General features: G+C 42.0%; 1 protein-coding gene across 1 annotated transcript in view; it reads right to left on the minus strand.

Moving 5' to 3' along the window:
- Positions 1 to 3,401: 3,401 nt before the first annotated feature.
- GPR26 (G protein-coupled receptor 26) overlaps positions 3,402 to 14,011 on the minus strand; it is a 218,354-nt gene continuing 207,744 nt past the window's right edge. Inside the window, exon 3 of the mRNA XM_085614551.1 lies at positions 3,402 to 4,111. Within this exon, the coding sequence (XP_085470677.1) occupies positions 3,880 to 4,111 (232 nt within the window). The 3' untranslated portion in view covers positions 3,402 to 3,879. The remainder of the gene's footprint in view (positions 4,112 to 14,011) is intronic.

The following is a 14,011-nucleotide window of genomic DNA, read 5'->3' on the forward strand; positions in this document are numbered from 1 at the left end:
GCTCTTTGACAGCTCCCGCTTGTTGGAAGCGGAGTGTTTGTGCCAAGCAAAAGCAAACAGCTATGTCTCCTAGAAAAGTTTGAAAAGAAATGGATCTAACAGTGCATTTTTTAAAGCACAGTTTTCACATACATTTACTACAATGCCATAAGCTTTGAAAGAGCATTAATTAATTAATCAACTCCTTTTATGGTATGCCAAGCTATTGAAGCCTTATGCTCTCCAGGAGTTTGCCCCATTTTTTTAAAATTTGCTATGGGTTCCCGTAGGTCAATATTACCTCCATTATGCCAGAGCTCACATTTTGTCGTAGGTGTCATATATGCCAAGAGTGCTCCACGCATGCCAGTGCCAGAATTTTGTCATTTATGTTGTTCATATGCCATACGTGACTCTTATTTCAAAATGTACCCTGATGTGCCAGGGTCAGAATTCTGTCATTGTTGCCTCCCTGCCATATGTAAGGCTGTCCTAATTTATACTAGGAATTAATTCCAATGCGATAGTGCCAGATTTTTGTTATGGGAACCCCATGACAAGGATTTCATCAAGTATGCCAGCATTTTTCCACGGGTGCACCACATGCAATAATTACCTCTCACATGTCAGTACCAGTATTTTAACATGGGTACCAATTATGCCAAGAATTCCTAATATTTTGTCACCGATGTCTGTCATTGTCTCAAGTACGCCATTTCCATTAGTTTGTCATAGGTGTTTCTATAAGAGAAAAATGATCTTCAGTATGCCAGGTCCAATAACAGGTACACAAACATGACACCACATCCTCACTCACACTCTCTAACACTCTAATACACTCATTCTTATTATTTCACACACATTCTCACTCACTACCTGTCACTGATTCAGACACTTTTACTTACACACACATGCTCACACAGACACACATACTCACACAAAGACACACATGCTCAGATACACATACGCTCTCTCTCCCATACACATACTCTCACATGCAACCACGCACATAAAATTCATTTAGAAGCAGTTTTTTATGTACCTCAGCTGGCCGGGTCTAACTGGGGTGGCATGGTGAGCAAAAGAAACAATGGATTCAACCCTGATCTCTTGACTTGGGTGAATGTTTGATTTGCTCTGCATTCCGTCCATCATGTGTGTGTCTTTTGCATTCTCAGTTAAGTGCGCCGGGTATGCCCAGGCTCACTCTGCCACTGGATTCAAGCTAGCCTGGCTGATGAGGGGTGATGGACTGAAACCGGTCCCAGGATGCTTGATTCCTGTTCAGGGAGGACCTGGCTTGGCGGTTTGGGCTGGACTGTTCCCATGAGGCACAGGGTCAAGACTGATTTTCATATGGCCGGGTCTAAACTGGGGTGGCATGGTGAGCAAAAGAACAATGGATTTAACCCAGATCTCTTGACTGGGGGTGAATGTTTGATTTGCTCTACATTCCGTCCATCAACTGTTTGGCTTTTGCAATCTTGACCAAAGTGCGCTGGGTATGCCCAGACGTTGGCCCTGGGCTCACTGTCCCACTGGATTCAAGCTAGCCTGGATGATGTGGGGCGATGCCCCGAAACTGGTCCCAAGATGCTTGTTTCCAGTCCAGGGAGGACCTGACTTGGCAGTTCGGGCTGGACTGTTCCCATGAGGCACAGGGTCAAGACTGATTTGCATATGGTCGGGTCTAAACTGGGGTGGCATGGTGAGCAAAAGAATAAGGATTTAACCCAGATCTCTTGACTGGGGGTGAATGTTTGATTTGCGCTGCATTCCGTCCATCATCTGTGTGTCATTTGCATTCTCGCTTTAAGTGTGCAGAGTATGCCCAAACGTGGGTCCCAGGCTCACTGTGCCACTGGATTCAAGCTAGCCTGAGCTGATGAGGGGTGATGCCCCGAAACCGGTCCCAGGATGCTTGTGTCTGGTCCAGGGAGGACCTGGGTGGGCAGTTTGGGCTGGACTGTTCCCATCAGGTACAGGGTCAAGACTGATTTGCAAATGGCTAGGGCTAAACTGGGGTGGCATGGTGAGCAAAAGAACAATGGATTTAACCCAGATCTCTTGACAGGGGTGAATGTTTGATTTGCTCTGCATTCCGTCCATCATCTGTGTTTTTTGCATTGTATCAAGTACGCCATTGCCAATAGTTTGCCATAGGTGTTTCTATAAGAGAAAAATGATCTTCAGTATGCCAGGTCCAAAAACAGGTACACAAACATGACACCACATCCTCACTCACACTCTCTAACACTCTATTAAACACATTCTTATTATTTGACACACATACTCACTCACTACCTGTCACTGACTCAGACACGTTCACTTACACACACATGCTCAAACAGACACAAATACTCTCACAAAGACACTCATGCTTAGATACACATACACTCTCTCTAGCAGAAACATACTTTTACTTGCAAGCACACACAGAACATTAATTTTAAAGCAGTTTTTATGCACCTCAGCTGGCACCAAAGGTCCTGTTCCAGCTAACTGTGCCTCATTTTTTATCACACTAAAATAATATTATTTACTGTTACTATTTAACAGAAATCAAGGAGTGTGCAGAAGCCCCTGTGCTTCTGGCACAGATTTAGCTATTTCTGAGGTCAGGGGACGCAAAGGTAGTGCCAGGGCTTGCAAGGGGCAAGCTAGGGATCGCAGCTGTGACCGCTGTTGATCCCTAAATGAAGTCCATGAAGGAGCGTGTGGGAACATCTGATATTGAAAGTCAGTGATGGTGTGGAGTTAGTGAAGAGGAGGTGAAGCATGGTCCCTGAACCAATGCTGGTCACTGCCCACAGTATGCATGCCCTCACCGGGTACCAACTTCATGTGGCTAATACACCTGAAAGGATTTTGCCCAGCCCACATGAAAACCTCTTGGTCTGCCTTAGGTAAGATTCTGTCCCTGGGCCAATGTGGCAAATTAAAACATGACTTGCCTTCTATAGATCAAAGTTTTGGTTCACCAGAAGAGATGTGTCAGAGGCAGCACCTGAGGAGCTGTCACAAAAGATCTTACTGATGAGTCAGTGAACCTGTCTCCGGCTTTGGTACCCTCACTGAACAATCACAATAAATCCCATCTCTCGGATTTTGTGATACCGCCTGATGTGCAAACCTGTCCGCTGCAGTCTGGATGTCTACAGCTTCACCAGCGTCTATCCAACTGTGATGATGTACATTTACCACCAGCCTGGAAACAGTGAGCGAGGACCAGCAGCATGTGCAGGAAAGGCATCATTTTATGAACCACCGACAAGACTCCTACATCATCAAGCACATCGCTGCTCACAGACGCAGAATGACTGCCCTGTGTGTGTAAAAAATGCAAGAATATATGCAATAAAGACAGCCAGACAAGGTCAACACACGATTTTTAAACAAAGCTTTCACATATTAACGCCCATACATTTAAAGTAGTATTTAATAAATAAAAGTGACCTGCAATAAATACGCCCTTCTCTGTGCCACCAAGGAGGTTAACCCTGGTGTCTCCCATAAAACATGTAAACAAATTCTCAAAAGGATGTAAACAATTTCCCATCTCGATTGGTCCAGTAAAGAATAGGACATTATCTCTGCAGAATCTCATAGAACACTTGGCCAGCGATGTCCCCGCCATCTCCAGCCACCTGCAGGAGACCGACAAGCAATTCATCACCCTTCGAGGCTGCAGCATTCCTGGGTGGTTGAGCGCCAGTCAAGAGGCGGTCTGAGGTTTCTGTTGTGCAGTGTGTTCACTATTTTGGACTGCTGTGGCAAGCCACCGAGGCAGGTGGCCATGAGTTCATGACTGCGTTTGTGCATGCGTTAAGGCCTTCCGATACGGCTGCCTTGAGGTTTCCTGTAGTCCAATGGCAGGTTCTAGCTTGCTTGCATTTGTCCTCACTCAGTGGTTTGTACAACATTCCTTCTGTGCAGTTCTCCTGTGAGAGCTGAGGAGTTGATGGAGCTCCGTTTTAAGATCTTGTTGACCATGTCCTTCCAGGTCTTCTTGTACTGGTTCCGCAGCAAGGAATACACGAAGGGATCGGACACTGCCTTGCTGTAGGCCATACACTTGGAGATGATCCCCCAGTGAGGATTGATGGGCGTGAGAGATGACAGCTCCACCAGTCTGCAGGGAGAGTAAACAACCATGTTAGATGCGGTGAAACCAAAGCAATTATATAAGAACGTGTCAGATTGACCTTTAATGCACAATAGTCAAAGAGCCCCGCAAAAAAGACGTAAAACAATAAGTTGGCGACGAACTGTGTGAACAGACGTTGTCACACAAAATTAATGTAAAAACTATTAAAAAACATTAAGAACGTAAATTTAAATCTCAAATGAATCATCAACCATCAACCATCAACCAACGAAAAAGCCTCAACACAAAATTATGATAGTAAAAACCTATTCCACCTACAAATGTCATTACCGTCAAAACAAACAGAAATGCCCTTTCGAACATCAACACAATAAAAAAACTATGACGTCACCCAACAACCTCAAATGCATATTATACAAACAGATAACATGAAGAACCTCACACTATTATTGCTACATAACCACGAAGGCCAACCCACAAAAACACATAACAGAAGGGCCCCAAAGTCAAAGCATGGCCAAGAATTCTTATTCTATCAATATGGTAATGATCGAAAAACTTCCACTGTACAATCATAATCAGGAATTACTGCTGCACCAATATGGATCATGGAAATACTTCTGCTGCCAAATCACCATCAGAAATGTCCACCCAGGCATACATCTCACAGAAAATAGCTCATGCGAAATTCAGAAATACCAACTCCACCAGCATAGCTCCTAACAAACCCGTCCACTCCCAAAACTCAAACGAAATAAAACTAACTCCGGGATTTTTTTTACTGAATAATGTATTACCAAACCAGACATTCACAGCACTAGGGCATGATGTCTCACACTAGCTTATGAGCTTTACATATTGTAATATTCTGATGGAAAATCACATATGACTCATGACACGGGCATACATGGGCATGCAATCCTATAACCTGTAGATATCCTGCTACTGCGAGTAGTGTTTGCAAGCCATTGAGCAATGCGCATACCTTGGAGACTTTTACTAAGGCCAAAATTATAAATAAAAATGTCAACATTTGTAGAAATAAATGCTCTTTTTTGGCATCAACCACATTTGTATATTGCTAGAAGGGGACCCAAAGTTCTTAAGCACTAATGGTTTTCATTGTATTACATTGTCTAATAAACACCAAATCAGTAAACTTGCACTCTGGATACTTGCCTCTTCAATTGTATACCTTGTTTCTCTAGGGGGAAGAAACCTGAAAATAGGCTCCTAGAGGGAAGAGACTGGGGCAGAGCTAGGACAAGTGACCATCAGAAACTAACCAAGAGAAACTTTGAAATGGTCACTGTTTAAGTAATATAGAGATGGTGGTATCTAACACCTGAATCAAGAGATTTACCCTTAACTATCTCATCCCAAATTCTGTCCTCTTCTTGCACTATTTTTATTAATTTATAGATTTGTGATTTCATATAGCATGAACCAGACCCTCAGGGTATAGGAGCACTTTACAGTTAGTAAAATACATTAGGTGTGTACTGATGAGTGATAAAAACAGGCAAATGAAGTATACACATGAAAAGAAAGTAATGAATATATATACAGGCTTCAGAGTTAATAAAATACACTACGTTTTAGCAGTTGATGAGCAATAACAGGTCGGTGTGCATTATATACATGAAGTTCATAGGGCATAAATGATGTAAAGCGCAAAGTTTGAAGTGTTGAAGAAAAAGTAGGGTTTTGAGGTCTCCTTTGAAAACAATATGCAAAGGATTAGTTCTGTTGGTGAGGAATGGCATTCCAGATTTTAGGCCCGCTTCCAGGAATGATATGCTGTAGCGTTTTGTATTCTTGGAGGTTGGATTTTCTAGGTGGGTATCAGTGCTTCAAAGTGTGTGGGATCCTCCTGAAATTTGTATTTCATTGATAGATAGTGTGGACATTCTGTATGAATAGCTTTGCAGACCATGCATGCCATTCTTAAAATGCTTCCTGTCTAAATGGGGAGCCTGTTGAGGTTCCCAGAGATGAAGGTGATGTCAGATTTTCAAGTGCCATTGATTAGGCAGGCTGTGGGTTTGAGGGCAGCCTTCACAGATGTAAAGTAAGATTCTGAAATGTCGCTAGAAGGGAGATTCTTTAGTCCAGTCTGGAGAGGACTGGGGCTTAGACCACTGCCTTGAAGCCTTTGGGAGGGATGAAGGACTTTATTCCCCTAAGTAGGTTGATTTGGTATTGAGTATTTTTCGCAAGAGTGCTAATGTGGGCCTGAAGGTTCAGATTTTGGTTTAAGATAAAGCCCTAAGATATTGCATTGTCAGCTATGATTGGGTTGGAGTTAAGTGGGAGTGCTGTATCTAGCCAATCCTTGTCTTGAGTGGAACACACTGGGGAAGAAAGGAGGAGGAACTCACTCTTCAGGGGATTAAGTTCAGGTGGCGATATTACTTTTATATTTGGGGAGTTTTTCATGTGCTTACTAGGTTGTTAATGTGCTCTGGGAAGGTTACTTTTATGTACAGTTCTGAGTCATCTGAGTATAGTTGGAATGATGAATTTAGAGTGCATCAGCAAGGAACAGAGAGCCTCCATGTACAGACTGAAGAGTGTCAGAGAGAGGATTGACCCTTGTAGGATGTCTTGAGTAAGAGGTGAGGTGCTTGAGAGAACGTTTTCCAGTTGTATTTGCTGTGAAAATCTGATCAGATAGAAGTTGGAAGCCTTTTAGGACAGTGAGACTCTGTCCCATCAATAGTTCAAGGATGTGAGGGGGGGGGGTGAATGGTTGTATCTAAAAAAAATATAAACTATGTGAAGTATTGTAGATTCTGTGCTGAGTCAGGATCTCAAGCCTGATTGAAAGTTGTCCATGAGTTTGTTTTCCTTGATGTGGAGGTATAGTTGTTTGGCAACACATCTTTCTAGGGTCTTCACTAGAGATGGCTAGCTGGTTATTTGTCAAAAAATATTAAGGCCCCCCGGTTAGGGCTAACCCAGCTAATTTTCATGGGGTCAGGGTCTTCGACCAAGAAGGAGTTGACCATATGTTTCAGGAATGGGGTGATTTAGGTTGTTGGTGCCTTTTAAAAATAGTGGCTGGTATTGGGTTTGAGAAGTGAGAGAATGGGTTGAGATCTAAGGTGATCTCCTCTACTTCCACCAACAAGAGCTCTTGGAAGGAAGACCATGTTGCTGTGTTTTTATCCAGTAAGGCATCCAACATTTGAGATAGACCAGGAGGTAGGAAAAAGTCTAGTTTGCATTTTGTTAACGGAATTTGCAAATGTTCCCTAATACTCCTTTGTAGATAGAATTGAAGGCGCAAAAGGGGGATAGCTATGTTGTTTGATGATAGTGAAGAGTTTCTTAGGTCAGTTTTTCACCGAGGTATTTTGATTTTTATGGAAGCCACTATGTTCTTGACTGTGGAACGTGTGATAGAGTACAATCAAATGCATTTCTACTAGCACTGACACTGCAGAAACTATAGGGTTATACACATTTAAATTTAAATGACCTACTATTTGAAAATAATCACTAAATACGATTAGCAGTGAAGTGCTAATGTTTCAACAAATGCTTAACCTGGAAGCCTGACGCTATTATTGTTTGACTCACATAATGGACGACTTATTGTGTCACTGTTGTCTTTTTCATGACTCATGTTGTGTTGCCATTGATGCTTCCCTCTTTGACTTTAGAATTAAGGATGTGTTATTTGACCTGTGGAGTGACTCAGATTGGAGTGAATGGTCATATCTGTTCTGTTAATTTGGTAGGGCCATCTTGATGACAAGCCCGTCCGTTCCGATTGTTAAAAGTTTGCCAATTAGATGATGTACTATGTGTAATATTCTTTTCCTTATGTGCACTTTGAATGTGTCACACAGGTTTCTATTTCTCTTTCTGGGTTCAGAATCCAGATGAAAGACCACAAAGGGTCTCTACTGTGAGCACTTTGAACCACCATTATGGTAGTCTTTGGGGCTGATGACAATGATTGGTTTAAGGTGCTGGTACTTTTTCTCTAGTGCCAGAATGCAGAGCCATATCAATAGGATTTTTAATCAGAGATTTGATAAAAATGGGTTTGAATTCTCCATGAGATCACAATGGGATGAAGGGACAGTCAAGCTGGGGTGCATTCTACACTTTTTTACTTAGTAAACAAATATAAGTTTAATGCTGGTGAGGACTGCTTCCATCATTACCTCTGTCACCATCTCTCCACCGACACTCCAAACTCTCTTACTTGCTCTCCTCTGGGGCCTCCGACACCAGTGTTCCTCTGAGACCATTGGTGACCATCTCTCCAATGGATCTCTTGGTCACAACCTCTGTGTTACTTCAAAACCTGCTCTCCTCCATGATCCTTTAACATCAAATACCTACTGGCACACACTCTTCGCTGTCACTCTTGAGGAGACAGGACCACTTCCCCTCAAGAATCCTCAGACACCAACCCACTTTAGACCTTCTTCTACTAGCTCTCTACTATTACCCTTTGTCATGAGGTCTTGTCTATGATCCTTGGGCAGCAGTTCTCCATGCACACCTTGTCCCCAGTTATTCTCCATATAAGCATATAACTCTGTAGATACCTCTTCCTTTAAGCCCTCAACCAACAGCCCTCCTCTAAAATCCCACCCCCAGCACGTCTTTCCTTTGGAGCCCTTCTTAACCAGACCTCATCTGATTCTAGATTTCAATGGACCGTCAATCACTAGCTAACATTGCCAATTCTTTTGCAGCACAGAGGCACTGGACAAACTGGTCACGTTGGTCATGCCGGACCTTCAAACCTAAGTTATTCCAGGAGCCTCAATCCTCAGCTCTACTCTCATAGCCTCAGTTCCCAGCTTCCATCTGACAGCCTTGCATACTACTCTCATTCAGAGATGCCCAATCTTTAGCTCCTTCAAGGCTCTCCAGCTTTCCTGGACGATTAATCCAAATCACCCTGCAATATGTTTTATTACAGTGTCATGTTGTCAATGCTTTACCTTATTGTTCTTTCCTCAACTCATATTCTGTCTCACTTTTGTCTGTGTTCACGTACATCCATAAGCACTGTTAGTTATTTTAGAATGTTGGTCTAATGTTCCATGACTGCTGGAACAGCAGTTGTCAGTTGTCTTGTGAAGAGAACAAATCTGTTACACCCTCACTGCATGCCATGTTTCTACTTTCTACATGAATCTAATGGAGATGTTTACAGGATATATACCTGGCAATTCACACCTCTCTCCGAAGGTTCGTGTGTATTTGATGTGCCAGTCTTACTCGAACACTCTGGTGCTGAATCTTGTGTGTCTGTGGTCTATGCAGAGGGTGGGTGAGCACAGCTTTAGTTGCCCTTGCACTGAGGTATTTTGCAGCCTCTGCCTCAGCTTCCTGACTCCCATATATCACAATTTGTGCATGTATAATGTAGACTACAGCTTGAACAGTTTGGGATGGGAGAAACAACAAAAACTGAAAAGGCCGCTAAATCCCTGTAAACCCTTATAGTGTTCTGCAGTCAAGAGACTGATATTACAATGATATTTGAGGAATATAAAGATGTGTTCCACCACAGTCTTAGTTGCTTGAGAAGCTTTAAACTCAAGATCTTCCTGAAGGACAACGTATAGGCAGTTAAGCAGAAAGTAAGACATAGGCCATTATCAGCACTCACTGAAGTGAAGGAAATATTAGCTGAGTGGTGTAGACCTGGAGACATTTAACACATCAATAAATCTGAATGGTTATAACCTGTCATGATAGCCAAAAAGAAGAATGGCAAACTTACGCTCTGCATAGATTTGTTTCAACTACCCCATCATGTTGGTAGATGTTTGCCAACCGTAATCACTGATTAATGAAAATGAAATGACCTTAGGATAGCAAAGATGTAAACCACTTTGGATTTCAGTTCGGCTCACAATCAGATTCTCCAACTTGCAGACACTAAAAAGTACAAGGCCTTCATCAGACCAGAAGGGGTACACCAATTTTGTAGTATGCCGTTTGGTCTTAGCTCAGCCCCACAGTTTTCCAGTGTGTGATGAATAGACTTTTTGATGGGATGCATGGAGCAAGGGCAATCCAAGATGATGTACTAATTTACAGCATGATACTAGATGAACACATTGAAATTTTAAAGAGGGTGTTATAAAGAGTTCAAGAAATGTAGTATATCTCAACACATTCTTAATTTTGGATATATCCAAATCACCTACTCCCAGAAATTCTTTGAGACTGTGTGAATTCCATTCACACATTTATAAAAACAATGTTGAGAAGGAAGAACCAATGAGAAGAATGGGTAAAAAGGTTTTGACTGCTCATGGAATGATGCATGCAAGTTAAGTGTGAAAGAACAGAAAAAAGAATTAGAAATGGCACCATCTTTGAATCGTACAATGAGACAAAAAAGTCTGCAGTGCATTGCATCTGTAGTGGGAAGTTAGATTGGTCTTGGGGAAGTAATTAGTCAACCTCAGTCAAGAAAAATCACACCATTGCCTTTTACCTCTCACAAACTAAGGGGAGCAGAAAAAAGACACTTGATCACTGAACAAAAGTCTCGGGCTTGCGTTTGGACTGTGGAGAAATCCGAAAGCTTCTTGTGAGGCTATGAGTTTTTAATCATGCAGACAATACACTGCTAGGAAGCATTTTGGAGAGTGGAAGTTCAGGTAAAGTTTCCCCGAGGATAGCTAATTTGGCTTGTAAGCTGTAAAATTATCCATACAAAAATGAACCCACTTCTAGTCAACTCAATGTAGTTGCAGATTATTTAACCTATGCAAAGTGAGAGAAAGAGATGGATGAAAATGAATGGAGTGACAAAAAGGATTTGGTTGTCAGAGTATGATGATGCGATGGGAACTGTTACAGAAATTAGTGGCTGGATGTTTTGTAAAACCTATGATGTGCAAAGAAGAGTGAAAGAACTCATTGTGAGAGGATGGCCTTGTTGAAAAGTGGCAGATGGAAGTTTGCAACCCTTTTGGAAAGTGAAGCAGGAACTTACCATCAAGACAAGATCATTTTGAATGGTAATGTCTTTGTTTCAACTAGTTCTCGAAGGGTTGATTACCATAGCCCCTGAGGGTCATATGGGAATGACTGGAACTAAGAAAAAACGGAAAATTGCCAATGTTGTGGCCATTAAAGGACAGGGCTGTAAACTTTTATGTTAGTAGGTATGCAAAGTACAATAGTGCTGACAAAACCATCAGGATAAGTAGGTGCCCTATGGTTTTAGTCGAGTTACCAGAAGGTCCACGGACGAAAGTAGGGATAGACTTTATTGGACCAATGAAAATCATCACCAGTCATGCATTTTGCCATTGTACTGTTGTACTATTTTAGTAAATGGATAGACACGAAGTTTGAATCTAAACCAACACCAACAAAGTACTTCAATTTTTCATGCAATTTTTCTCCCAGTCACTCAGTCAATGTTAATGGAGTCTGGTTTGTCTCCCAACAGATGGTAGGTTTCCTAAAAAACAATGACATTTAGTACATCAAATTCTCTCTATTCCATCCCTAGAGCAATGGGCAAAGGATCAAATTGACCCTGGTTGTTCTCCCGCATGTGAAAACCCCAGGTCACCATGGATTTCCACTGCAGATTTTCAAACAATATGCCTCCCAACTGACCCCCCACTTCCTAATATGTACGAGGAAGCCTACATGCTTGCGAAGCTTCCCTATAAACTGAGAGATGCGATAATATCTGTAATACTCAAGCTAGGAAAGCCACCAGAAGAAGGGGGCTGATATTGTCCAATGCCATTGATTAGCCTAGAGGCTAAGATCTTGGCCAGGGTTACGGCCAACAGGTTCTTGGTTGATAATTTGATACAATACATCCAAAACAGTTTCCTATTGGGATGTAGTATGAGACATTGCCTCAAAAGGTTTAGAAATGTCCTGGTGCGGTTCATGGATTCGGAGCGGCAGCGGCCTTGGTCTCCATTGATTTCGAAAAGGTCTTTGGTTCTATATACTTGGCTTTCTTTACTGCCTCCTCGAGTGGCTAAACTTTGGACCTGTATTTCGCTGCTATTTTAAAATACTAAACATCGAACTCTAAGAGCAAGTTAGGATCAATGGGACATTGTCTCCACCCTTCAATGTAGAGCGGAGCACAAGGCAGGGATGCCTGCTCGCGTGCCTCTTTTTTTTTTTGCGTTGTCCATGGAACCACTGGTGGGGTGGATCCATCAAGAAGCACAATTAAAGAGGTTCTATTTGGATACATCATGAGTAGATAGAATATCGTTATATGCAGATGATATCTTAATTTCTATATGCCATCCTGCGATATCTATGCCCAGGCTAACACAGATACTGCAGGTATATGTGGAAGCCTTTGGCCTGACTGTCAATTGGATTAAATTCATATATGTACCATTGTCTGGTGACCACAGAGGCACTGGGAAGTCAATTAACTTACACTGGGCCTCGGATCATTTTAAATACTTGTGTATGAATATTATGACTGATGTGCAGAGGGCATGGGACCTTGATATTATACCTCTGGTGGCCTTCAGATCGGAGCCTTAGCCTGGAGTTTATTAGCCCTTGACATAGTTGGGCAGGGGTCACTATTTAAGATAATCCTACTCCCACGTTTGATTTATACCTTTCAAAAGTTCCCTTATGAAATATCGCTCTCTTTTTTCAGACAATGCAGTCAGCAATGCTGAGATTTGCTTGGGTGTGAAAACAGGTCCTGAATTACATTTTGGAATTGTCTGTTATTTCCTTATGATGGAGGTACAGGACTTGCTGATGTCAAGTTAGTTAAATTACTAGGCGAGTCACTTTGCCCCAATTTATGATAGTCTGTATGTGGATCAAGATGACCTTAAGGTCCCTCCCAAGCTTAAATGTTTAGAGTGGTGTGGCATATTCCACTTATTATACAGCCCACATTTACAATTAGACCACTCACCTACCACAAAGCTGACACTAACCTGTTGGCACCATGCACTCAGATGGACCAAATGGAATAAAGTTTTTACTGCTGAAACTCTCTTACAGTATGGTGCCTGGATCAAACATACGGTTAAATTGAAGGGTTACCGTTCCTCTGATCTCATAGGAATTGCCAAGCTTGGGGACATCTGGGAGGAAGAACATATCTGACCCTTGCCATACCTGGTAAAAACAAACAGTGTGCGTGTTGGACATGGCCCTCTATGCAGGGTCACCCTCAAACTTTTTACATTCAGTCCTCCTGTTTTCTGAACCAGTTGTTGTTGCTTTTTAGGACTCTATGCACTTTACCACAGCTAAACAGTGCTAAAGGGCTTGTGATCTCTCCTTTAAACATGGTAAAATTGGCTTACACCAAATTGAGGCATTTAATTTACATATAAGTCCCTAGTAAAGTGGTACTACATGTACCCAGGGCCTGTAAATTAAATGCTGCTTGTGGGCATGCAGCACTTATTGTGCTACCACTTAAGTAGCTCTTTGAAACATATCTCAGGCCTACCAATGCAGCCTGTGTGCAGTTTTAAACTGCCAATTCAACCTGACAAATTAAACCTTCTGCCTGGCCTAAGCCTTCCTTTTTAATACAGATAAGTCATCCATAAGGTAGGCACTAAACAGCCCATAGGGCAGGGTGCAGTGTATTTAAAAATGTTGGTATGCACTTTTAAGTTTTACAGGTCGTGGTAGTGAAAAACTCCTAAAGCTGTTTCTCACTATTGCAAGGCCTACCTCTCCTGTAGGATAATATTGGGTTACCATATTACATTTAATAAGAGGTAACGTTTCATTGGGAACAGGTAGGAAATTCATGTTTACACTCAAATGAATTGTAATATAAAATCCTCTTTAATGGTAAAGTTGGATTTTAGACTACAATTATGAAAATGCTACTTTTAGATAGTTGGCATTTTCTCTTCCAAAATTTCTGAGGCCTTCTAGGAGTCTCCAGCTTACTGG

Source organism: Triturus cristatus, chromosome 1_2 (genome assembly GCF_964204655.1).
Source record: "Triturus cristatus chromosome 1_2, aTriCri1.1, whole genome shotgun sequence".
In the NCBI taxonomy this organism is placed as follows: Eukaryota; Metazoa; Chordata; class Amphibia; order Caudata; family Salamandridae; genus Triturus; species Triturus cristatus.